Genomic DNA, 23,257 nt, shown 5'->3' with positions numbered 1-23,257 from the left:
ATAGTAGTAGTGAATGTGTATAAGGCAAGGTATTCCCTCTCAGCCCTGTTTGTGCCACACTTAATGGATTGCCTATATCTAGATGCCAAGGTGCATCTTTAATGCCAAAAAGTCTAGCAAATTATTGCAACAATAAAAGTACTTATGCAGGCTAATGTTACTATGCAATATCTATAGCAAACATTCCTAAATTAAAATTAAGCCACAAAACTGTGGCTTGTTATAAAAATGTTATCTGTTGACTTTAATGTAAAATTACTTTGAAGACAGTGACATTGGTAAATTGCTATTTGGGAAGGGGTTAATTATAATTTTAGCTGGAGTGAGCAACAGACTAGCATAGCATAGTTCAAAGCCCCAAAAACTACAAGTGCACCAATTGGTTTGTATGAACCAACACTTCTAATTATTATTGACATAAGTTCATAATAAGAAAATTAGCCATTTTACATCCATCCATCCATTATCTATACCGCTTATCCTCACAAAGGGTTGCGGGAGTGCTGGAGCCTGTCCCAGCTGTCAATGGGCAGTAGGTGGGGACACCCTGAATTGGTTGCCAGCCAATCGCAGGGCACACAGAGACAAACAAACATTCAGACTCACAATCACACCTATGGGCAATTTAGAGTGTCCAATCAACCTACCATGCATGTTTTTGAAATGTGGGAGGAAACGGAGAAACCCCACGCGGGCACGGGGAGAACATGCAAACTCCACACAGGAAGGCCGGGGCCGGATTTGAACCCACGAAGCTCGGCACTGTGATGCGTACGTGCTAAGCAGTCATCCACCGTGCCCGAGCTATTTTACACAGTATACAAAAACAAAACACAATTCTGTAGTTTAAGGGTTTAGTCATTGTCACTCTATTGTGTCATGCGAAGCTAAACTAAGATGAGCTAAGTGCTGTTAATAGTTCAGATTCACATAAAACAAACAAACAAACAAAAGAACAAACAGACAAACAAACAGATGTGTTAAAAAGCAAAATTTCCCAAAATATGAATCTCACTTACAGTAATACATTCTAAAGGTTTTACCATGTTAATACTACTATATACTGTAAAATAAACATTGTAATTATCACATATCATTATTATTATTATTATTATAAACAATAACACTTCGGAAAAACTACTTTGGATTGTGGATGTGAAGAGATGAGTCATACCATGAGACACGATGGTTCTGAACTCCAACTTAACACTGAGCAAAGGGAGTTTACACAGTAAACCATATCATCCTAAAAGTAGTCCACAGTGAAATGTTTCCATCTCTTGAGAGAGAATCTCTAATATTGAACGATTGATTGAATAGTTTTACCCTTCATTAGGTCACTGTGATCTGTCGGCTATTATACTTTTATCATTTTTAGCCCTTTACCCTCATTAGGTCACTGTGATCTGTCGGTCATTGTCCTTTTAGCATTTTTAGCCCTTTGCTGAATGTTGAAAGGGCATTGCCCGCTGGACCGCTCGGTAATTTTCTTCTTCTTGATTTTGCGTTTCCTCCTCAGATCGAGTCCATGGTGTTAAAGCTCCAGAGATTGCAGCAAAAAGCCATTGTGGATGATGACTATGATGCAGGTGAACTTTTCAGGCAATACTTAGGCAAGTTTCAAAGGCAAGCTGTAGCAGGACTGAGGTTTTAAAAAGACAGAATGAAACAATATCTTGTTTATTTGTCTTTATAATTGTGTACACAATTTGTTCTTTCTGCTGTAATTGTGTGTTCTATAATTAGATTAACTGAAAGAAGGTCAGAACACTGGAAAACGGGGCCATGTTCTGTCTAAAAGGGATAAATAATATTCAGACTGAACATTGTGTTCACTCTGGATCCAAACATTTAGATGTGCGTATTAATGATGAGGAAGAAAGGATGGCGACTTCTTTGGTAAATTAAGTAATTTCACGATTTGATTACCACTAACTCCACCTCCCCTCAAAAACGGAAAAAACAAACAAAAAACACAAAAAAAACCTGAGAGCATAATGACTCTGGACCTAAAAGAGTTACACAGACTGACTCACTTAACCTTTGAAAAAAGGGAATTAGGGCAGTAGGATATATTATAAGGAGTCCTTGTGGGGCAGTAGTTACATTTTTATCATCATCATCATCATCATCATCATCATCATCATCATCATCATCATCAATATAACCAGATTTGATGTTGCTGTTTGCGGTGCTAATGGAGGCCATACACAGGTACTGTATACTGTAACTCGACTAGTACTCAGTGGAGCGTATATCTTCCCTCACCAATGTTCAATACGTTCTTCATTGGTCCTCTCCATAGTATGGTATATTTTTGTACATGTCTGCTAACAATATCTATTCATAGTTTAACTATGTCAATGATTGATGGGGAAAAGGTCATTAAAACAAGAAAATTATTGCTGACCCAAAGTTTTTGCACAGTACTGTATTTTCAAATATGTTAGTTTCAAGTCAGTGTGTAATGGTTAGGTGCTGGACAGATTGGAAGAATTGGTGTTTGTAGATGGTAAATAATCCGTTTTTGTTAATTGCTCAGTGTGGAAATAATCAGGTTATTGATTTAGCTCTGGTGGCTGCAGTCTTGCTATACCAGCAAAGCTGGGTAAAAGAATACTTGCACGTGGTGTCCTCATTTACCTTCTGGCACGACTATACTGTTGAAGCTTAAGATCGGCATGTGTGTGTCTTTTCAGCTGAGCGATTTGGGAAAAAGCTGGAGGAGCTGTGCAAGGAGCGAGAAGGTCTGAAGCTCGGTTTACCGTCCAGACAGCCGAGTGTGGCTCTGTTCCTTCAGAGGCTCACAGAGGTGGTGCAGAGCGCCCTCCACAGGGCAGACAGCACTCATCACAGGTCAGCCAACCAGGGACACTCTAAGTCTGATGAGGATATTAATATGTGAAGAAAAACACTTATTAGTCACTTCAGTCTACACAATGTAATTGTAATTGTTGCAGACATTTTTCAGTAGGTTTCAGGCCATTCTACAGAAATGATCCATGGGAAGGTTTCCAGGGAATGTTGAATCCATAACTCGTTTTTTGACTATAAGCAAAAGCATGGATGTACAATATATAAAAGTATAGTCCTGAATATTTCCATGCAGAGTTCCCAAGTTCAAGTTCCTAGAATAGACCAAAAAATTGTCTTTTATCATTTACTGTGTCTGAGTAGGAACACAAATAAAAAGAGGATATGCGTACCCTTTTACCAGCAAAAAACAATGCTTTAAGTACAAGCTCAACTTTATTCTTGTAAACACAAAAATGATCTGGTTTTGTAACCGTGTTATTCTTTTATGCACATGTGCGGGGTTATGTATTCAGTTGTTGTTCATCACAGTAAACCGCACTCCGTGGTTTCGAATAAAAATAGTCCAAAATGTATCCTGTTTTTATTACCCTGTTCTCGAGGATGTTCGAACCAGGCAGTGATATAGAGTTGTGCAACATAACTCTTGTGACAGGAAGAACCACTCTGCTGCATACATCCTGAAATGTAGCTTAAAGCTCAAACACAATAGTTACGCGTTTCTCTTATCTTTTAGAGATGCTGTTTAGAAATGACTGCATGCCACATTAATGCTAAAATGTCAAAGCTTCGCATGGAGGTCATCCTGTTTTTAGGTACACCCCCGAGTGACTAGGAGTTTGAGAAAAACACTTGAAAAGAAACAGACGGCCTCGAGGGCTTCTTCAGACAGCAGGTTCTCTGTTTCCATCAAAGCTTGCAGAGGTGACTGTGTTTTGTTTTGTTGAGCAGGTCGGGAGCAGAATCCGATGCAGGAGAGCCGTCTGACTCAGTACGACGTCGAGATCATCTCATACAAGAGAAACGAACAGTAGAGGTAATTTCGGTTCTTTTAATAGCGCAGGCTGTCAAAGCTGTTTTGATTATGATGAATGGCTGATTTACACAATTTGCATGTTTGATGTTTTAACACCAATACTCCTCATGTTTTGATCCCGACTCGCTGACTAAAGCCATTTCCTCCAAGCAGTACAGTTTAGCGCAGCGTGGTACGGCTTGGAAAAGTAAAGCTCGATTTGGCCCAGACATTTATGCATTCTCCCCGTTCCATTCAGAATTTGCACAAAACGATCAACTGAAAGCAATTAGTCTGGATCCATCAATTAGGTATTTCACCACTGCTTTGGTTAGCTGAGTGTAAGTTGTAGTGGCGGAATCTGTCAGTCACAATTCTTATTCAAAAGATGTTAAATATAAAGGGATTGTTTCATCCGGGTACTCAGGTTTCCTCCAATATTGCAAGAACATACATGGTAGGTTAATTGAACACTTTAAATTGTCCATAGGTGTGTTTGTGAATGTGAATGATGAACTGCAGTCTATCCCAGTGAAACTTGGGCAAACGCAATCATGGGTAGATCATACAAACTTCACACAGGAAGTTGAGGTTCAAATCTTTACTGTGATGCAGAACAGCTAACCCCTAGTGCCGCTCAATATCTTGGCCAAATTGTTGCGTCAAATGTTCAGAGCCTTTTTAAAGCAAAGTCACATTGAGTATATTGATGTCTCATCAAACATGTTTTGTACACCGCTTGTTGTCACAATTGGTCGGCAATACTGTATCAGCATTGAAAATATCTATAACAAAAGATGTCTGTGCTTGGGTAAAGTTCTGTACATGATTTCAATGCAGGAGGAAATTGAGGAGCTGCAGCAGAGATTGGCGGAGCTTAAGGATCGCAGTCGATGTCTAGACCAGCAGATCCAGCAAGAGGAGCAGCAGATGGAGGCTGAGGAGCTGGAGGGCTGCGTGCTGAGGAGCTGCACTTCGGCCCAGCTCAGAGACATGAGCCGAACACTTCATGATCTTGTGATGTCTGAGAACCGCATCCAGATCGCTGTCTCTCCTCCTCCCTCAAAACTCAGGTTAGATTAAATGTAAACATATAGGTATGTTAGGGATGTGGATGATATTTGAAATTTTAACCAATGCTAAAGAACAGTTATGTCCTTTCAATGAAATATCAGAAGCTCGGTTTGTTTCCCTCACCTCTCACAGTTGCTCAGTTACAATTCCTGCAGTACTTTCAGCGACCTGATGGAGGTGCTAGAGAACTGTCAGCTGCAGTGACAGCTCAGCAAACTATATACAGTACATATGTTCCTTGCATGTTCAGTTGGTAACTTGTATGCCAGTACAAAGCTTGAATTTTTGCTTCCCTGGCACATTCATCTAATATTCATGAAACTGTTTTTGTTTTTTTAATCAGGTTGTTTTAATACCGTAAGTCATAATATAGCATGTCGGCACAGACAAGTGAAAAGTAAAGGGGAAAACTGGTTTTGTGTTGTACATAGAGATTTAAATGACAACACTCACCACGAATACACAAAATGCAGTGAATTTAGTTAGTGAACTGTTGGTGTAGGTACTCCTGCACAATCTATGTGGTGTGTGAGATAACTTCCAGGACAGGTGTCAAAAAAATTGTGAACTGGATGATCAATCGGCACATCTCCAAGAACTTTGGCTGCTTCATCATGACATCCTGCTCACAATGCCTTGAGCATCTGCCAATTAATGTCAGGGAGTTAGTCCAATGAATTGATTTCTACGATGATTCAGAATGATTGTCCCGCGTTGTTGTCATATTTATGAATAAATTAGATGACATCCACCACACATGACCGTGAAGTGCTGAATCTGTCTGCTTGCGCCCCGATCAACTACACCAAAATCGCATTACACCACGTGCGCAACCATTTAGATTGCTTTTAAAGATGAAGTCAACTCAAACATATTTTTTTCCCACAATATGTTCTATGAAGGTTGAGACAAGGCATTCTGATTAATATTGCGTTTGTAGAATATGAGTTAAGCAGCAAAATGCACCAGTTTTTAGTTAGGTGTCGGCCATTTTGTTACTTCTGTCGACTGAAAATGACATCACAATTACTCAGGGCTCAGGAAACGACCAATCACAGCTCACCTGTTTTCTGAGGCTGAGCCATGATCGGTCGTTATGGTTGTTGGGGAGGGGTTGCGGAGGACGGACTGGCCAAAAAGGATCACGTGCTCAGCTCTGTTAATCATGAACGCCTTGTTTCAAGCAATGGGCCTGCATAGAACATATTCTTGAAAAAATATATGTTTGGGTTTACTTCCCCTTTAAGTAGTCTAAAATGTTGTCTACTTTTTGTCACCAAATTATGAGATGCGCCAAGGGGCATGGCAACAGCGTCACCCGGAACGCCCAGTGAGGCATAGTGCATCTACCAAATTCACAAACATGCTAAACTAGACTTTCCTTGGCACCAAAATGGAGATGCATTCACAAGCACAGTTTACACTCTGTTACCAAATTATCAGGTCCGTCTGTGGGGAGAGCAGCTCCATGCGCTGGAACAACCGTTGCGGCGCATCATGGTTCCAAAAAGCTAGACGAGACTTGCCCTGGCACCAAAATGAAGACGCGCCCGTTTTTACGCCGAGCACACGGTCGTCTGCCTACCAAAATAGGGCCCATAGAATGTATAGTGACACTATTCCTTACTTCCCCAGGGCCCCTCCTCTCTCACACCTGCTTTAAACTGCTCTGAATGTTAATGTTTTGCCTCAAATGCAAATGATTACTTTGCATCTCTAATGATAATAGCTCACAGTGAGCACTCTGCCTTTGTGTCTCGCCACTTGTTAGAAAGACATGGAAATTGTACTTATCACCTTCCCGGTGGCGTGACCCACCATCACTGGCATAATTTGATATCTGACATACTCTCACCTCAGCAGGAATGCATTTATTCGCAGAACTGATTGAAATTTCAACCCCAGATTGGGCATTCAGCTGCAAATCTCGGTGTGCTGTGATTCAGGTCAGCAAGATGATTGTGTTGCAGTTTTGCATTTATGGAAAAAAAAAAGGGCAGGTCATGCCCATCAAGATTTTTTTTCTCTTTGGGTGAAAGATATTCACTTTGCTCTTTTGAAAATAAGACTGGTGGTTAAGACACATTTTAACACACTCTTTAACTGGTTCACTAATTCTTAACCATGTGACCACTGTCTCTTTTATTCGAGATTGTATGCTACATTTGGTCAGCTACTTAATAATTATTTTCACAACCAAAAAATGCGGCCTCGCTATTTGGTCTTTTTTTTTGCATGGTCACGCTCAGTAATGACATCATTTATTGAAATATCTTTCAATGATTCACACTCAGTAGGTCAGTCAACAAAGACCATGTTTGTCACCATAGAAATCAAAAGAATGAGTCACTAAAATGCATTACACATGCTTGATGAGTTTGTTTCAATGCTCAAACACTTTGGTTTGTGTAAAACTCCTTTTTAGTGTCTAGACTCTAAGGGGATCACTGCTGGGTAAAAAGTGCAATCAAACTTTTATTACAACCTTAAGAAAGTTTGAAAAGACACCGACTGTCTTGAATGATAAGATTTTATTCAACCTTCAGATGGGAAGATGTAAGATGAAATCATTTGTGGTTGGAAAAACAAAACAATGAATTACCCGTTTGATTGTGCTTTAACATTTTTATTTCCTTTTGTAGACTCCAGGAACAGGAGCAGGCATTGAATCTATCCATCAAGGAAGCTACTGCCAAAGTAAGGCACTACTTTTGGGGGGGAATGAGTGAATGTGTATGAATTTCAATGAGTGGCATGTTGAAATTGAAAGGATGTGCTGTGCATCAGTTTCAGCTCGATAAATCTGCATGCTAAATGTCAGCGTTTGTATTCATGCGGTTATTCCTATTTGATGAGGCAGTGAACTCTCCACGGTTGTAGTGGAAGGGTCACAATCAGCAAAAGATGTTGTTTTGAAGGTCTCCTCTTAAATAATGCAATGTATCTGTGTGACATATTTTCTGTGACAAAAACGAGAAGTCAAGAGTACTGAAACTTTTTCGTCACTCTAAAGTTATATCACTTGTGTCCGTTGTTTGGTCTGTCTATGTGTTTGTGGGAGTGTAGCACAGCCCAAGGGGGAGTCCATTGCGTTTTGGATTTGTTTGACATACTGTAACAAACAAGAAAAAATGCTTATCACATTTAGGGATGCAATGGTTGAGGTAGTTGGACACTAAATACAATCTTTAAGTCTCATGAAATACAGGAGTATATGCAAATAGATCAATTTAGCGCACTCAATGCTATTCATCAAACCTGACACCAATTGCGATGGCTGATTTTGCATCTTTAAATACTATGTCTTAAAGCGGAAGTCAACCCCCAAACATATTTTTTTGTTATATGTTATATGCAAACCCACTAGTTGAAAAAAGGACATATGATTCATATGAAATATAAGTTAAGCAGCAAAATCCACCCGTTTTTAGCCATCTCTGGGGCGGCCATTTTGTCACTTCTGTCAACTGAAAATTACATCACAACTGCTCAGGGCTCAGGTAACCACCAATCACGGCTGACTTTTTTTCGTGATTGGTCGTTACCTGAGCCCCGAGCAGTTGTGATGTCATTTGCAGTCGATAGAAGTGGGGGAAAAAAAAAAAAATATATATATATAAATATATATATATATATATATATATATATATATATATATATATATATATATATATATATATATATATATATATATATATATATATATGTTTGGGTTGTCATACTGTCTATTTGGAACAGTTGGCCCCCAGGACCAAATGACCAGCCCATGGGCCTGTTGTAAAAAGAGCTCGTCAATAATTGGATCTCCACCACTACCAAATCTGGTATTATTAGCGTGGTTCAAATTGTAATATGATATCCTGGTGGTGATGAAGATGATAAGTTAAGTCCCAATGAAGGGTACAATTTGGAAGGGTTGCTAAATGTATTGCATTAATGTATAAATAATCTTATTATGATGGTTTTACCCAGTGGACAAAAAGACCTACTTTTTCCAAAATAGTGAACTGACATTTAGCAGAAGTAGCATCTCTCCCTTCACTGGTTATTTATTTACGAGAATTGGTGACCGCAGATCGGAGATTTCACTAAAGTGCGGCAGTAGTGGGAAAAAGTCATGCATAACTAACTGTTCTTTTGTTACTAACAGAATTTACCCGTCCATCGTTAATCTATTATTTCTCTTGAGCGCTACCTCGTTTCATTCTGTCATGAATACCAAGTCGATTCTTTCTTAATGGCCATCAGGCGAGTCTGATGCAGTCACAGTTTCACTTTGAGAGTGACCTTGTATGCCTCTCATAGGATTTTCCCACTGACTGATCTCAATGCTTAATGTGGAAAACACCAGAGGCAGTATACATTTGTGTAGTACAAAAGGCGGGGAGGGCAATAAAGACAATTTGGTTGTTTCTGTGTTCTTGACAAACACGTCAGTAAATGGTTAGTGGTGCTCCGAAGGCTCCGCAGAAGACATTTTTAAAAGTTTGCCAGTAAAGAAAGACATTCACCATTGCACTGCTGTTTCAAATGTGTTTTTTGTGCACCTGATGTTAAAGAATGATTCATTAAAAAGTTCATAAAAAGCATCTTTCGCTTTTAAATTTGTCTGTCTTGAAATCAAATCACTAGTTACATAAATGCCTTTTATGTTGGAAGCAGCTTCCAATTCGTGTAAAGCTTAAAGTAGAATTATGCAAGCCTGACGGATTTTTATATTTCCGTGTGAAAAAGACTCCCTCGGAGATGCTCAGCCTCAGAAAAACCAACCCATTTGACAACATTTTCAAAGTCTAGCGCAAAACTGTGTCAGGTTCAAGAAAGAAACATGAAGGCGAATCCTGCTCCATGTCCCTTTGAGCCATGAATGTAGTTCCTCAAAAGATGAGAGCTGCGTCTTGGGGATTGTATCTGGCTGTCTACTCTACACTGTATAAAAACAGAAGTTTAAAAGGCTGATGGGGGCCAGACTGGTTTTATCAATAGCCATCAGCTTGCAAGAGCTGACGTGTCGCATCCTCTGTGACATTCAGTGCCTCTCCCCTCTCTGACATTACTATGGCATCTTTTATGGAGATTTCACATTTGCACACATCCGCATGAAAGGCGTAAGAAGTCTTTATCTTCCTAAAGGTTAGAGACATGTAAAACATCAGGCTCTGCTGTGTATTCAAAGAAGAGGGAGCGTGGAAGAATCGAAACGAATCGGTGACGTCTTGTAAGAATGAGTTGGAAGAGAACATGGGAACAGAGCTGGAAATGAAGCGTGCATCCTCTGGGATCCATGTGGCTTTTAGTGGCTAACCTCCCCCTTCCCTGCTTTTTTCTTTCTTTAGGTGGTCATGAGTCAGAAGCTGGGCAGCAGCCTCAGGAGGAAAGTCAGTGAGACTGAAACTCAGCTCTTAGCTTTGCATGAAGCCAAGCTGGCTGCCATCTCAGGTGACTCCACCCTTCCTCTATTTTCATGCCTTCTTAATTTACAGTGGACCCCGAAAAAGGAAAAAAAAATTGCACAAAAATCCAGAGTAATGTAATGCACTCCACATAAAAAAAATACAATTTGTATCAACTATGTTGCTGTTTCCAAATGGTTTGAGATTATCATTCATCCGTATTTTCATAAAAAGCATGTCGTGATGTTAACAAAACGTTTCATGTGACCTCAAAAGCGTGTGCATTGTAGAACTAGCACAGATTATTTTATTTTTTGTTTGAAATTCTACTCAATTGTGGAAAAAAAAGCTCGTTTCACAAACACAAATGCTGGCTGGTAACAACACTTTGCAAACATGGAGCATGTTTAAAATCAGTAGTGTTAACAGAGATAACAGTTTAATCTCAAAGTGATTAAATGACTTTTCCATTCGAATGGCTTGACTTTCAACAGTAATTGTGTTGCTACTGTAATACCTTTGATCTGTAATGTCTGAATGGACTGCACGTGTGAGTCCACTGTGGTCTGGTCGCCAGCCAATCTCAGGGCACATATAGACAACCATTCACACTCACACCTATGGGCAATTTAGACTCTTCAATTAACCTAACTTGCATGTTTTTAGAATGTGGGAGGAAGACTGAGTTACCCATAGAAACCTCATACAAGCACGGGAGAACATGCAAACAAGCCCATTTTTGAACCGAGAACCACTCAACTGTAAAGCAATAAATCGGTAATAATTAAAGAAACTGGAATGTATGCTGGAAAATTAGCTGTGCATTTTTTATGCAAAACGACTCACCTCACAAGCAATAAACTCTCTCTGCACGTTCGTCACATATTACGTGTTAATTTAAATGGTCCTTTTTATATGTTACTTTCCTGCACGGTTGATGTTTTATGATGGAAATACTTGGAACCAATTCATCGTATTTCCTTTATTTCCCATGGGAAAAATAGATTCTAAATCCAAACACATCGGAGGATGACCAATGTCCTGGAATGTGCTCGACCTTAAGGGTTTCACTGTACTTATACAAGCTCCATTAACTTTATTTAATTACACCATTCATGTAAAAATCACTCATTAATGAGATGTGTATGCAATAATGTGTTTCTGTGGCGCACTGCTACAGGTAATGACTTCAGTAGTGCCAAGGAGCTGAAGGCTGAGATGAAGGCGGTTTACCAGGAGCAGGAGCGTCTGGAGGCTCTGGCCAAGAGGCTGCACAATCTCAGCTCAGGGAGCAGCCAAGAGCTGGCCAGGATGAAGGAGCAGCAACAGCAGCTCAGACAGGAGCTAGATCACAGGGAGGTGCAGCATGGTGAGTCTGCCTGCACTCAGACTTTTGTCCCCCAGGAGGAAGGCTGTCGCAGGAAGAGGAAATAACTTGAGGAAACAATAATCAAGCAGATTTAGCCTGCTCATTATAGTCAAAGCCTTTTAAAAATCAACAAGGCTATGGCAACCTATAACAACCTCGGGCTGCTGATTTGCGTACACCAAGGCACTAAGGCCAGTTTGTGGTTCTACACCAAGAGACGGGTCAGAACAAGCCCTGATAAAAATCAAATGAACTGTGTAAATGCTGAGAATCAGGCATTCAAACACACTAAAGTCTTACATTTGTTTATATAGTCCTAACTAGTAGTGTGATTTCTCAACTGATGGGTTTTCTACATGAGGATCAAAGGTAAAATCATGAACAGAGAAAAGCAATGCTGTGGTAATGATGGCATGTTGATGGCATTGCTTAGATAGCTAGCTAGCTAGCTAGCTAACTAACTAGATAGATAGATAGATAGATAGACAGATAGACAGATAGACAGATAGACAGATCGACAGATAGATAGATTTTTGCATTTTTGACGGGCACTCCCTTTAGCATTGAAAACACCTCTTTAATAGTAGCAATATGAATCACTCTTTTAAGAGATGTACTCTCTCATGTTGCTCCATGCTGGGACTCTGCGACATCAATGAACGTTGACTTTTCTCGCAAAGGAAAAGAAAATTGGCTATCTGTCTTTGGGGACTCTACATCAAATGAGTTTGCATCAGAGCTGACAGCTGTTAAGAGGAGGTGGAGTGTGAACGAGGAAAATGCACTTTAGATTGTGTGAACTGGCCAATTACCTTTGAGTCACACGCTGCTGATATGACGTATAAGCGCTACAGGAGACTTGAATGCTGCTAAAACCAACCCTTTGCCTTTTTGGATTGCTAACTAAAGGGTTTGGCTTCAGGCATTGCATTTTGATGGCACCGCCTGCAGTGGTCCTCCAATCCATCAGTCACAGGCAGATCTCTAAAGGTCACTTCACTGTGTGAGGCACTGAGGTGGGAGCATCAAGAGGGGGATGGGGAAAGTGACGAGACACCAGTGCAGGTAGTGAAGCTATCGCAGCAACCCCTCCGTGTTCAATCAGCCTTCTAACGTCCTCTCTTATCCAGATCATTAGTGACTACAGCCAGGCCATTAGTGTTGAGCCATTGTCTGCCCTTCAATGCGTGATCTCTTGTCACTAGGGGGCACACTTTCCATGTTACAGGCTCCAATTTTTGTATGAGCCATATCAACTTGTGGCAATTAAAATGTACACATTTTAGCCGCTCAAAGACATTCACGCCCCTTTCGATCATGAGACAAAGATGTGACATTCCCAACAATCTATATATCATACCGCTGTATCTTAAATATATGTTGTGCCTCAGTATGCACATTAGAGCACTGAGGGCCACACAAAGAAGCCAAGTAGGATGTTCAGGCTAGACAAAGGAATGGGAATCAGGTGGATAACACATCACTATGTGGGACGTGATGGTGAGCTAATGATTGGTTTTTCGCCTTGCTCAAATGCTCAAGTGGGCGCACACAATATGGCAGCAGCAGCAATTTCTCAATGTGTTGCTGACACCAAGCTAGGGGCTCATTAAACTGTCAGCCAACTTGGTAATAAGGCTCTGGCACACACAAGCTGGAACCTGATAGTCTACAAACAGCACATTAGCAGTCGTTGGCTAGAGAGGGTGGGAAATGATTTTTTGACTTGAAAGTCAAGGTGGCCACTGTGATGTTTACTGTATTTAGTGCATTTCTTTTAAGACTAGAAACATCTCATCACATTCAAAATGGATGTACAGTGCATCCTTTAAGAACATACTAGTTATGACAAAAGCTCTAAAGCAAGACACTTGGGAAATGATTTCCCATTTCGGCTGTGCTCACACCCACAACGTGGCAAAAGGCCCGTTTTTAACTGTGCCAATTTGTGTGCGTCTGCAAAAATTCCAAAACCCAGTCCAGCCCGACCCTGCACAGATTTTGACCTCACCTCGCGCTAGACTTGTAATGATCAAGAAAATAGAGCCCAGAATGTTTCAAATCATCCTCATGACCAAACCGTATGAAAAATGAAATCCATGTAACATTCGCGAGAATGATACAGCATGTGAGAAAGCGTGGATGTGCTAATTTTCAAAATCGATTGAAAACAAAAAGAAGACTGAGTAAGAACGGGTTTCGAAAAATAATTGAAGACACTCGTCAGCATAAGGGAAGAAATGAATATGAAAGTCAATGGAAGAGTTTTGTGGCTTTTCTGATTTACTGTATTTAAAACTCCTACAACTCTAGAAACATCTCATTACAATAAAAATGGATATACAGTACATTCTTTGAAAAGCACCATAGTGCTATGAAAAGCACCATGGTCATGATATATACTCTAAAGCTAGACACTTCTGAAATGATTTCATCTTTTTGAGTGTCCATCTTCCCTCATAATGTTCAGGGTGGGGCTTTTGGATTTTGCAGCCATTATGTCCCTAATTTCCATTGGCATGAGTGTTGATGAATATGAAATCCATTAGCCAGAGGTTTCACTCCCAGCAGAGAGTGTAATTTTGTCCCCAAGAGAGATTTCGAGTGATGCTAAATTTGCAAATAAATAATTGAAAGAGCGGACAAGAAGGGTAAATGACCCCTAGGAGTGTGGACAATGAGATGTGAAAGCGCTGACTGTGTGTTCTGTTTAACTCTGAGCATGCTTATTTAATAGAAGACATAAACAGTATGCGCCTAATGGTTAATATTCTGGAACACATTCAATGAATTGCTTTTCTTCTGCTCAGTCTTCAACAGCGACAGTATTATTCCTTAACACACCCACCCAAGTTACCTTCATTGTACTTTTAGGCTGTTTTTTTGGGGACGAGGGCCAGTCATTTATGTATCTAGCAATGGAAGTTCACATCCAAATACTGCCACTCACAGTTATTACACAAATGCAATTTTCCTCTTAATGGAGTGCTGATAGTAATGCCGAGGGCATACGTATATGATTTATTCATTACCCTGCCACTTTTATGGTGCTTCTATTGAGAACTTGATGGAAGGTATGACAGCACTTCTCCCAAAAAGGCTTGGTATGATTGAGAGTGCTAAAGTGGCTAAGTGGACCCCGGAGAGTGTTTCCTGTGTTTTATTTCTGAAGTTCTTTGCGGCATTATTCCTGTGATAGAGTATGGGATGGAACTTTCCATTGTGTAACATGTCAGATCTCTCAATATATGTGTACGGTACCCATAGGAATCACTATCAAAACAAATTCACACTCTCCATCAATGTCTTCTCTTCAAACGCTACTGCATAGTGAGCGAGTTAATTACTAATGGACCGCTAACTGTGAAGTCACACGTCTCACTTGTATATTGAATTCTGCCTTTGCGGCCATTTATTGTTGCTATTCACAGTGAGCATGAGGCTAGATTTATAACAGGGGTGTCCATTACGTCGATCGCGATCGGCCGGTCGATCGCGAAAGGCTTCGTGGGTAGATCGCCAGCCTATCATCTGTCCTCACTACTGTATTGCTACGTTCACACCAACTGCCTTGGGAGCGTTTCTGGCGGTGCGTTTCAATTGGAGTCAATGTAGTTTGCGCGGGTGGGCGCGGTTGCGTGCGTGGTGGCGCGGTTGATGCGTTTGAAGCGGTGGTACGCGGAGCGAGGCACCAGAAATCCGCCCATTCGCTCCACTCGGCGCGTATAAACAAGTCAACTTTTTTGCCATTCCGCCTCGCGGCAGTCAGTCAGCATCGGGCATATTACGTCACACACAGCCACACAGCGTCCTGTTCACTCTGCAGCTTTTTTTTTTTTTTTTAACAGTTCTTGAACTTTACCAAGACAGCAATATTGATAGCATTATTATAGTGTGCAAAAAAAGTTGACTTGTTTTATGGAGCAAATGGGCGGATTGTTGTTGCTGCAAATCAGCTTGAGGCTGGCTATCAGCAGCTACTGTCCGGACTATGCGTCCCTGGCTAATTCCATTCAGTGCAATCAGTCATCAGAGTAAGGTAATTACAAAAGATTTTTTGGTTGTGTTGTGCTATATAGGTTGATGCATTCATGCAAGGTACACCAGCATATACGGTACATCTAAAAATAATTCTCAATGTATTTAGAAATAATGTGTTTTGCATTTTTGGTAGGTAGCTCATTTTGACTTGGTCATGTCATAAGTAGCTCTCAGGCTGAAAAAGTGTGGGCACCCCTGGTTTAGACCATGTAACATTTGTAGAATGATGGAGAATTTTTAATGCATGCTGTCACATTGTCTTTGGTCCATTGTTCTTTTTTCAGTTCAGATTAAAGAGAGGTGTGGACACACTTGTGCCCTCAAGCCCATTCTTGGGGGATTTTTTTCTTTTGTTTTTTTACCTCAGGAACTCAGCGTGTTAGTCATTTGGTGCAACATTTTCTTTCTTCTTTCAGTTATACAGAAGTGTATAATGTATTCATAAGATCAACTCAATAATAAGGTCTTGCCAAATCATATCCTTGTCTTCAACAACAATAGCGCTAAGTACTGCTGTCCTTCATCAGCTCTGAACAATTCTAATTGTAATCAGCAGCAGTTTTTACTCCTTCTGATACTCTGATTTCTTGCTTGTGACTGAATTTTGTCATTAAGATTCATCAATGCACTATTCATTGAGAAATGACAAATGAATGTATGCACCTTTGCCTGAAAGGGCACCTATTGTGAAAAATGGGCTTTTAAATTTGGAGATGGTTTAACGGAAATTAGCATAGATGTTACGGTAATTAGAAACCTTCAAACAGCTGCTACTGCAACGCACGGGGAGCAACAACACTTACAAACAGAGCATGCGACATTGGTCACAGGCATATATTCTCTCTGTTCTGTGGGAACAACTCTTTTTCTACTTGAATAGGGGAACTTCCCTGCCTATTCTTTTTGCTCTTAGGACTTGCTTGAACTGTAAAAACTCTTTAAAGACCATCGCTTAAGAATCTAAAATGCAGCCGGGATGCGAAAGATGAAGCACAGTGTAGCGTGGGTTCACTGTAATACATTCTAAAGGCACCTTTCAGAGCGAACAAGGAGACCGCACGATCGAACTGTAATATCAAGGTAAAAAAAATAGAAAACACAAGAACAGCAATGTAAAAAAAATGACTCGGAGGAGTAATTGAAAAGAGGAATGGAGTCCGTGTTGTGCAGGTCAGATGGTAGTGAGTTTAGAAGAGGGAGGTGATGAGGCAGGCAAGCGGCCAGTGAGGTGGAAGAGGATGTGGATCGAAGTGGGTGAAATGTGGTGGCAATCTGTGTAATCTACAACAGGTACAGTATTGTGGGATGATGTTATGGATGGCCCTGAAAATGGGCATGGGGGTTTCGAAATGTATTCTAAATTGAACCGGTGGCCAGTGTAGCTGTTGTAAGACTGGGGTGATATGGTAGAAGGAGGGGATTCTTGGAATGACTTGAGCAGCTGAATTCTGGACCACTTGAGAGTTTATGGAGGGATTTGTGATGAAGACAAAAAAAAAAATGGAATTGCAGTTATCAATCCGGGAGTGGAATGGGAAGGTATGGGTCAAGGTGACTTATATTGCGGGGAAGCAAGCATGCACACTGTATGATGATATTTATGTGAGCTTGACATGATATGGTGCGGTCAGAGATGACACTCAGACCCTTAACCTGGGCGGAGGGCAAATACTGGAAGTGTCTATGGTAATAGAGAAACTGATCATTTCGCATTTTGTTACGTATAGATTTGGACCCAACGAGGAGAAATGCTTTTTTATTCATTTATTTATTTTTTGTTTTTCTTTGCACAATAATGCTCATTAAAAAAAACCCATCCTTGGTGGAGTAGTGAAAGCATGTGCTGTGTAGCATTTAAGACAGAATAGTGCATTGCAAAAATATAAACTGCCTCCAATCATGCAGATGTGTGCACTGAATTTTTTTTGTTAACTGACTCCTTTTGGATTCCTTGTTTGCATTCATGCATAGTCCCACAGTATGTTCTTTGTGCCAGCTGTTGTCTGGGTATTGCTAGGCTTTGGGGTCCCAAAGCTGTACAATATCATGGCTTATTGAGTGTGTGCTATACCAGCCTGCGCCCCCTTTCTTCGCTGCCAGTGCTGTTGCTTCAGACACTGTGCATTGTGAGTGTGTGCATAATGCAGAATGTGTTCGTGTTACCTGCAGCGCTCTGCTCTCAAACAACCCAAGCTGAGCTTAAACGCATTCATCACAGCCAATGCCTTCAGCTCAGTTCCAAAGACACACAATTGCTCTTCTGCCTTATTATGCTCAGGCTTTTATAACACGCATATCATTGGCGCTGCATTAGCACAGAGATGCCTCTAATTTGTTAGACAACACGGAAGCCCCACAGATGTTACGTATTGTTACGAGGCAGTCAGGAAATTACTGTATTATTCATTTTCAATTACCGTACTGCGCCGTTTGAATGCTCGTATAATCCATTAACTTTGTGTATTGCTGTGTGTAAATCTGCTCTGTTTGCTTTGTCTCTATAAATATGAGGCCTTCTAATCTACTTCTGTATCAACTTTAGATTTTGTCTTAATCTTAGCTAATTATTTTGTATTTAGCCACTCCAACTAAAAATGAATTTTCAAACCTGCCAAAGCAAATGGCTCAATATAACATTAAGTAATGCATCAGCAGTAGATATGTACTTTGTATTTATTATGATTGGATGGCTTTTTGGAACCAATCTTTGGGATCTGGAATCAGTCTTTTGAGCACCTGCTGCGATCACTGTCACAATGGGAGGCTGAGCTTGGCTTCATATATCATGGACTACAACCGTGGCTCCTCATCTTCAATTGCTTTTTAGTACTGATTTTATTCGCATGGTCTGCCAAATGACATGGCCTCCCGCAGACTTACAGGAAGTGGAAATATCACCCATTGCTTGGGTTCATTTCGCTCAGGGCTAGGTTTTGCTGCTTGGTGCCCGGACCCATTCTATTAGCTTTCTTTCTTCATCTGTAATGCCTACAAAGGCTCACTAGTTTTGCTGGCGGTTGGCATGGCGACAAGATGGCGCGCCGACTCACTCAGCATATGAGAGGATGTGCATAGGAGAAAATATGAAGTCAGAACACTTATTTCGGCATCACCTATCTTCATTTCTTGTGTCTTTTTCTATTCCTTCCAATACATTATATCTAAATCCGGCTCTTGCTCTTGTTCAAGCCGTAGCCCACTTTGTCATCTCTCATTTGTACATACCATCATCCATCCAAAGTCAGGCGTAAAGCCTGCCCCATGTATAATTCAACGGCTATCTATTTGCATGCTGCTTAATAAATGAATGCATGCATGGATGAAAGTTGATGTGGGAGACATCCAGGCAGGATATGATATCACACAGCAATTAAAGAGGTGGTAAGTGAGCTGCCTTGTCCATGTATCTGAGTGTCTCAGGCGAGAGCTCTCCCTCTCTATCCACAAGCAGTGTCCAGAAATAGCCAGACTATCTGCATTGTGCTTGCACAGAAGTGTGGACAGAAGTGTGTGTGTGTGTGTGTTTGTGTGTGTGTGTTACTCAACCATTTTCCTTTCTCCCTGCTGTGTCTGCCTGTCGCCTGTCTCATACCGGAGCTGACACAGTCTAATAACCACCATCGAGACGATAATAATACAAATTGCATGTCATACTACAGTGTGATTCAGAACACCAATTAGGTTTCTTGTCGTCATTCAGTGTGAGAACTAAATAGAAGCACTGGTACCTGACCTTCAGCTCACTCAGATAGTAGACTTAGTACTTTGTGGAATTTCCACCTTGCGGTTTAAGTGGGGTATCACAATGTGTTAGTGGGTAGCACTTGTGCCTCACAGTTGAGAGGTCCTGGATTTAAACTCTGCTCTGGCCGTCCTTTGTGGAGTTTACTTGTGCTAACACATGTAGTCCACTAACGTTCAAATTAGTAACGCAATCACTCAGGTCGGGTACATTTAACCCGATATAATATCCCGGATAAAATACAGTTTTCATCAATTTATGTAAACAGTGTGTGGCAAATTTGAAGTCGTCTTATTTAATTTCCCAATACAAAATATCACATAAGGAAAATTCTGTGGGTGAAAATCACCCAACGTTAGTGTTCTAGGGCTAATGGGAACAAGTATGTTGAAGTTAAATCTATGGATGGTTCAAGTGGCTTATGCTGAATGGGTCCAGTTTAAATATGCATCATAGCAGAGAACGCAAAACAAGCTACTTTGTATATCCTGTCATTAATGGATGATCCGTCAATTTGACTGCAGTCTAAATGAGCAGAACGGGTGTACTCTGCAGGGTTATAATAGTTTAATCATGGCAGCACAAGAACAGGCCTTAAACTCAAGATCAGTAGATAAAGATGAGCCCAGGCACAAGCTGTGCAAAGAAGCCTCAGAGATGGTGCAGCATATCACAGCAGGGTGTAGATCCTGGCTCACAAAGCATACATGGAGCAGCATAACCAGGTAGCTGGAATAGTGTATCGGATCATCTGCACGAAATATGGACTAGAAGTCCCAGAATCAAGATGGCAGACACCACTGAAGGTGGTTGAGAACAACCAGGCCAAGATCCTGTGGGACTTCCAAATCCAGATTGACAAACTAGTGACAGCCAACCAGCTTGACATAGTTGTGGTGGATAAACATCAGAAGATAGCAGTCGTGATAGATGTAGCTATCCTGAATGATAACCACATATGAAAAAAGAATGTGGGGCGAAAGGCAACAGTGGTGCCACTAGTGATCAGATCATATATATATATATATATATACACACATACACAATAATCCCTTCAATGACAGGGCAATTTGATATAAATGGCTCCCATTGCGTTTAAAGATGCACTGCTGCAGGCGGGCAAAGTTTCACGTTTGATACATGAGCTCATTAACGACACTCAGTTTGCCTTCGCCTTCATCCTAACTCCTTAACTAACGCTCAGTCAACCTGCGCCCCCGTCCTCGGGCACAGCTCAAAGCTGGCAGGGTGCTACAGGAAGCAACACGCACTCGCCGTCCAGTTTTAAGCCCTGCAGACAGACCGGTGCGATATGAGGACACGCGACATACCCTGACAAAATCTTCTCTTGCCCTCTAGCCATCTCAAGTTTGAGTCCATATTTTCTCAAGTACTGTATGTGCTCGTCTTAAGGCAATGAGAAGCAGCTAATCTTATTTTGAACTCTCAAACAATAGCCTCACTAACTGTGATGATCCACAATATACTTCAGGACAATGGCTTTTATTAGAGTTGTGATTGGTTGCTAAGATAAGTAAATTGAGTTTAATATGCAATTTTTTCCCTGTGTTCTCCCCATGTAGAAAGCCAGCTGAAAGACAATGCCGTCAAGTATATTGAGCTATTGGAAGACAGGCTGCACAGGTAAGTTGTTTGCCAATGTTTTTGTCATGTTAGCACATAGAACACCCAGTAGCCCTTTTTTCAACAGAAATTGGAAAAAATGAAGGCATAAACGGAACAACATCCCCCAAGGACTCACCTCCATTGTCCTCACTCAGCTCACCCACCACCTCATGCTCTTACACTTTATATCATGCAATTTGTTTCCCAGAGCCTTTCTCACTTTTCTTTCTGTCTCCCACATGAGTTATTTGATAGCTTCTATGCCCTCTTTTACAGATATCCTTTACCTTTACTGACAGTATGCACTTTCCTTTCACCCTGTTACTTTTCTCTCCTGTCTTTTACCAGTTTTAGTCAAAATGAACATTAAATCAATGTTCTTTATTTTATAGTGCTTATCCTCTTTCGGGTCTTAAGTCAGCTGGTGACTCTGGTGACTTTGGGGCACCCCCTGGTTGTCATTCACAACCATTCACATTCACACTTATGGGCATTCCGTCAATCTAACATGCATGTTTTTGGAATGTGGGAGGAAATCGGAGTACCAGGAGAAAACCCACGCAAGCACGAGGCGAACATGAAAACAGGCACACCGTGGTTTCTAAATCAATATTCTCTGGATGCTATTTACCTGCTTTCCATGTCCATCTACTATACTGGTGACCTAGCAAGGACAGTTTAACTTTAAGGCTGATGCTACTTTAAGAAACCAGAGAGTTCTTATGAACACCAGATGCACGAGTTAATCTAAATTAAAAATTATTTTTTTCATTATTGTTTCATTGGATTAATAATTCATTGTGTCCACTTCAGAGATGCAAAGAGGTATTTTTTGTGAAAAACATAGGCCATGGTTGTATAGTGGAAGATGTACATTTCCAGTGCCTAAAGTCTCATTTTGGTAGACTACATCATGTCAGCAGCCTTTCCTTGTTTTAATCCCTAATGAGTCATATTTGCCTGTCACTGAGTAAGTCCAGGGTGTACCCCGCCTCTCGTCCAAAGTCAGTTGGGATATACTTAAGGTCAACCACGACCCTAAGGATGACAGCACGATGTATAAGAAAATGAATGATGATGGGTGGATTGAAGGATGGATGGATGAAATCAAAATTTCATTTCCTTACAAATTCTCTGCGACGTCTAACCTATTCGGTTTGAAATCAATTCCCATTGCTGTCATATGTTTCAATAACATTGCATGGATTACAAAATATTACTAAAGTAGGATTTCCTGAGCTGTATAAAATGGGTGAAGCAAGATTAAATGCGTTGCTGGGCACCAGCTAGGAATAGGGATTATATTGTCAAACCTTGTGTCTAGTAGTGTCATCTTATTAAATTTAAAATTTAATACACATTTTCATTATTAAATCTCCTGACAACGGCTTTCATCTGTTTGAAGTCTTCTGCCAGTAACTTTGATTCACTTTTCTGTTGTTCAAAAATGTTTTATGCAGAAAGAAAATATTCATGAGCATCTGATGGCGTTCCTTCTGTGCAGTTTACAGTAGATTATTTCAAATGCTATCGTCACCACTTTAGAGAAAAATCCCACATTTGTGGGTGGACATTAGTTTCATTAGTTGCTCCCATGTGCCACAGAAACACAAATTTTTCTTGAAAAAAATGCTGTGCATCATTTACTCAATTTTATTTCGTCAAGTGGTTGCACAAAATAAAATCATCTGAATCCAGATAGATTTTTTTAAGAAGACTATACATTTACTTTAAAAATGTATCTGCATATAGATTATTTTAGTTTGTGCAACCACTTCTCAAAATAAAATTGAGTACCGTAAATTCAGCCATCATTTTTTCCCGTGTACATATGCACAATCATCCATCATCCACCGTAAATGTTATCAGTCTGCTACAATGTACATCATTGGTGATGGAGTGCTGCGGTGACGGGGGGTGAGAATAGGGAGGATGGTTGGGGGAAGGAGAAATGTACAAGCGCTGGTGAGACGTCTGGTCTCCGTGGTGACGGATGCTTTTGAAAAAAAAAAAAAAAAAAAAAAAAAAAAGCAATTATCTCTTCCACGCTAAAGACTAAAACCGGATGTCAAAGCTGCGCCGATGTTGTAAATGTGTCACCAGGACACGAGCATTGTGTTCAGGGGAGCTGCTCAGTCATTTAATGTAAATGTACAGTTTTTCTAACTGAACAAAATGTTTTG

At 40.6% G+C, this 23,257-nt stretch overlaps 1 protein-coding gene across 3 annotated transcripts in view; it reads left to right on the top strand.

Moving 5' to 3' along the window:
• disc1 (DISC1 scaffold protein) overlaps positions 1–23,257 on the top strand; it is a 48,171-nt gene that overhangs the window by 7,024 nt on the left and 17,890 nt on the right. For all 3 annotated transcript variants that reach the window (XR_015088740.1, XM_086045603.1, XM_086045602.1), the window contains exons 3-10: positions 1,520–1,589; positions 2,700–2,856; positions 3,766–3,850; positions 4,670–4,902; positions 7,546–7,600; positions 10,240–10,342; positions 11,477–11,665; positions 21,032–21,092. Coding sequence is in view for 2 of the 3 variants with exons in the window: in XM_086045603.1 (XP_085901729.1) it covers positions 1,520–1,589; positions 2,700–2,856; positions 3,766–3,850; positions 4,670–4,902; positions 7,546–7,600; positions 10,240–10,342; positions 11,477–11,665; positions 21,032–21,092 (953 nt within the window). In the remaining variant the exon portion in view is untranslated. The remainder of the gene's footprint in view (positions 1–1,519; positions 1,590–2,699; positions 2,857–3,765; positions 3,851–4,669; positions 4,903–7,545; positions 7,601–10,239; positions 10,343–11,476; positions 11,666–21,031; positions 21,093–23,257) is intronic.

The sequence above is a fragment of the Filicampus tigris genome, chromosome 11 (genome assembly GCF_054856515.1).
Source record: "Filicampus tigris isolate MCC_2025a chromosome 11, RoL_Ftig_1.0, whole genome shotgun sequence".
Classification (NCBI taxonomy): domain Eukaryota; kingdom Metazoa; phylum Chordata; class Actinopteri; order Syngnathiformes; family Syngnathidae; genus Filicampus; species Filicampus tigris.
Note: the sequence above shows the minus strand (reverse complement) of the source record. Positions and strands in the feature narration are given on the sequence as shown.